This window comes from Dipteris shenzhenensis, chromosome 1 (genome assembly GCF_047967505.1).
Source record: "Dipteris shenzhenensis isolate YYH24624 ecotype China chromosome 1, Dip_SZ_1.0, whole genome shotgun sequence".
NCBI classification, from domain to species: Eukaryota; Viridiplantae; Streptophyta; class Polypodiopsida; order Gleicheniales; family Dipteridaceae; genus Dipteris; species Dipteris shenzhenensis.
The window spans coordinates 31,723,301-31,727,486 of NC_141596.1; the positions used below are offsets into that span (position 1 = coordinate 31,723,301).

Genomic DNA, 4,186 nt, shown 5'->3' on the forward strand with positions numbered 1-4,186 from the left:
CGAAGATGGTATAGGGGCCACTTCAAGGTCAGTCATAAATGTCATCGTCATTGCTTGTGATTTGCGGCCTTGCCCCTATTGCTCCTCCTTTCGAAGATGGTTTGGGAGTCACTTCAAGGTTAATCATCTATGTCGTCATCAATGCTGCCCTCACCTCCACCACAAATTTCTCTAGCACAGCCTATACATAGATTTCCTACCCTCACCTCCAACACACAGATATCCTAGCACAGTCTACCCGTTAAGTACATAGTCTCCACAAACGGTCTGCTGGTTTGCAGGCAGAGGGGTTCAAGCACGATATGGGGACAGAGAGCAACACTTTCAAGCTATTCGATAGCACGCTACACAAGAGGGTGTGCACGCTGGCAATGGGGGGTATGGGGGCGGCCTCTTAGAAAGTCTTGTTTGCATTGCAACACTTTGATTGAGGTGGTAAGGATGGTGGTGATGTGTATACATACTACTGCATCATCATGCTCACTACATACGACTGCATCATCACACTTAGTATACTACGACTACCACACCATCATGCTCGCTAAATACTAGTCCATCATCACACGTTGGTATACATACTACTGCATCATACTAAAGGATCATGGAAGGCCAAAGATGCATTCAATGCACCATGGGTGGCTTTCTAGTCTCTAAACACCCTCAATGTCTGTGGAAGGTGATTCACTACTCTCTTGCATGGTCTTCATCACGCACAGACCTTTCTTGTTGGGTTTCTTATTCCAAGCCAAGCTTTCGAATCCCATCTCTCTGACTCATCATCGCCAACGATTCATTGCGACGATAGCAGCCAATAAATTGCTTTATGCCAGGAACCCACCTTTCACATCTCAGCCCCAGACATGTCTGCAGAGAGGAACTGCACTCAAAGGACTAGCTTTCTCATCTGAAAGCTCGCCTGGGCTTTTCCCATGGGAAGACGCGCTGAATGGGCTGCGTCGAACCGATATAGAGGTTGATTTTGCTGCATATGCTTCCCTATTGCGACGGTGTAGGAATGCGAAGGCCTTGGCTATCGGCAAGCGAGTCCACGACCACATTGTTAGACGTAGCTTAGAGCAAAATACATTTTTGGGGAACCTTCTCTTGCACATGTACTGCGACTGCGGAGCTGTAGCTGACGCTCGTGGGGTGTTTGGCGATATACATAAACGGAATGTTTTCTCCTGGAATGTCATGCTGGCGGCGTTCATGCAGCAAGGGCAAAGCAAAGATACCCTTCTATTTTTCGAGCGAATGCAGCGTGAAGGGGTTTTTCCAGACAGGTTCACCTTTATCACTATTGTTAGTGCATGTAGCAGTGGGACATCTCTAGCAGAAGGCAAGTTGGTCCATTGTCTCATATTCAGATACAACTTGGAGTCTGATGTCTTTGTGGGAAATGCCCTCGTCAGCATGTATGGCAAGTGTAGCAGCACAGAGGATGCACGAAGGACATTTGACAAAATGCCTATTCGAGACCTTGTTTCGTGGAATGCCATGATTGCCGCATATGCTGGACATGAGCAGGGCAATGAGGCCCTTAAACTCTTTGACCACATGCAGCAGGAAAGGGTTATGCCCGACAAGGTCACGTTTATTAGCGTTCTTTCTGCATGTGCTGGCCAAGCAGCTCTTGTAGAAGGAAAGCAGATTCACAATCTTATCCTGCGTGAAGGATTTGAATCAGACATAGTAGTTGTCAATGCGCTTCTAAACATGTATGGCAAATGTGGCAGTTTGGAAGGTGCACGGAGAACATTCGATAGCATGCCTGAGCAAAACACCATTTCCTGGACTGCCATAATTAGAGTATACTCCCAGCATGGGGAGGCCCAGGAGGCCTTTAGACTTTTTAAGCAAATGCAGCAGGAAGCTGTTATTCCAAACAATGTAACCTTCATCACCATTGTTGATGCATGTGCAAGCTTTTCGGCCCTCACTGCAGGCAAGCAGATCCATGCCCACATTGTGGGCAGTAGAAGTAAGTTAGTAGTTGTGGAGACTGCTCTTGTCAAAATGTATGGCAAGTGTGGTAGCATCGAGTATGCACGTGATATGTTCGACAGCATGTGCGAGAGGAACATGGTTTCATGGAGTATCATGATGGCTGTGTATGCACAACATGAGCAAGCCAAGGAGGCATTGCTCCTGTTTGAGCAAATGCAGCAGCAAGGAGAGGTGGCAGACAAGGTCACCTTTGTCAGTATTCTGGATGCTTGTGCTAGTCAGGCGGCCCTGAGAGAAGGTGAGCAGATGCATATGCGCATTTTAGCCAGTGGTTTCAGCTCAGATGTGATTGTGGCAACTGCCCTTGCCAACATGTATTCAAAGTGTGGTCATTTGGAACATGCTTGGGGGATTTTTAACAATATGCCTGAGCGAAATGCTGTCACATGGAATGCAATGATTGCAGGCTGCACCCAGCATGACGAGGGCAAGTTGGCCCTCCAATTTTTCGAGCAAATGCAGCAAGAAGCTTTGATGCCAGACAAGGTCACTTTTGTTAGCATCTTTTCTGCTTGTGCAAGTGAGACAGATCTAGCTGCAGGTAAGCGCATGCACAGCCTAATTATGAGCAGAGGATTCCAATCAGACATTGTTGTGTGGAATGCCATCATCAACATGTATGGTAAGTGTGGCAGCCTAGAGGATGCACGAAAGGTATTTGACACAATCCTGAAAAGAAATACTTCTTCTTGGAACGCCATGATTGCAGCATATGCTCAGAATGGTCATGGTGAAGAGTCTCTATGGTTTTGTCATCACATGGAACAGCAAGGAGTAAGGCCAGACAAAGCTACCTTTGTGGTGATTCTTTCTGCATGTAGCCATTCAGGTCTCATTGATGAAGCTGTTCGCTGCTTTGCCTCAATGCACGGCTATGGCATCATACCTGTGGTTGAGCATTACAACTGTATGATTGATTTATTTGGAAAGGCTGGACGGTTGGATGAGGCAGAGGACTTACTCAAAAGGATGCCCTTCAAACCAACTGTTATCACACTAATGACCTTGCTGGGTGCCTGCAGATTCCAAAACGATGTGAGACGAGGGGAGCATGTTGCCATGCGTATGTTTGAAATGTATCCACAAAATGCTGCACTCTATGTTTTGTTGTCAAGTATGTATGCTGCAGCTGACAGGTTCGAGGATGCTTTCAAGTTGTTGGCCCAAATGAGGAATTGGGATCTGATGAAGGATGTGACCTCAGTTCTATTCGTGTGAGGGCTATGTGCATCAACTTGTTGTAAGGCTTCAACCTATTGAAGGGGAGCCCTGTTTGAAGAAGCAGCAGGCAGTTGGACTGCGTAGCACCAGTAGAAATTACAGACTAGAAGCTGAAAGCGAGCGATTTTGTTGAAGCATGGTGCTGTCAACACTTCGTTAGCATACTCCTGCCATAGCCCACGGCATAGCTTGCTAGATCTGAGTCAAAGCAATTTGACTGAAACTTGAATTCAAACTAAGAGATAATTCGAAGATAGAAAATTACTTCACATGAACTGTATATATTTTTCTCGTAACATAAGGTCGGGGCGCCCTTATACCTTGGAGAACCTTGGAATCATGAAATTTCACTTCCATCACATTTTTGTACAGAAAAAACTCCCATTTCGAAATCTTTCAAAGAAATTCAAAATCAATGGAATAAGTTAAATTCCTGCAGGAGCTCATTGCAACTTGGAGGGTGTGCTCAAACCAGATTGAATGAACTCTTATCAATCAGAACTGCATGAGCTTGCCTTCCTTCCTACTTGGGAGGCTACAATAAATTACATGTTTGTGTAATCCCTGACTAAAGCTCAGCAGCCCATCTTGAAGAGGTGTCCTGCATCCAAACTTGAAGAGGAAAGACAGCATGAGCGATTGAGAAGATGAGATGATGGCTATATATACAAAGGAAAAGCTGGATGATCTGAGATGTACAGCACACAGTTGCTTGATAATGCAATTGCTTGACATGAGCTCATCTAGGTGGTATTTTTGAATAATGTGTCTTTGCCTTTGACGTTAAGAACTCCCGTCTTATATAACCTGGTCCAGCTCTGAAGGTCATTAAGAATGTGCTACTTCTTCACTAAAATAAGGTGAACTAAGTGGTGGGCTAGTGTTCCATGGTTTGACACAAAACATCAACACGTATCTGGTCTCCATTGGCTTTTTGTAGAAGGCATGCTTGCTTAAG

The 4,186-nt window shown here is 45.4% G+C and overlaps 1 protein-coding gene across 1 annotated transcript; it reads left to right on the forward strand.

Moving 5' to 3' along the window:
- The first annotated feature begins 645 nt into the window (after positions 1–645).
- On the forward strand, positions 646–3,895 carry LOC147905704 (pentatricopeptide repeat-containing protein At3g16610-like). The gene has a single exon (XM_087381321.1). It carries the CDS (start codon positions 664–666, stop codon positions 3,223–3,225), a length of 2,562 nt encoding a protein of 853 aa, XP_087237447.1. The 5' UTR covers positions 646–663; the 3' UTR covers positions 3,226–3,895.
- Positions 3,896–4,186: the final 291 nt, after the last annotated feature.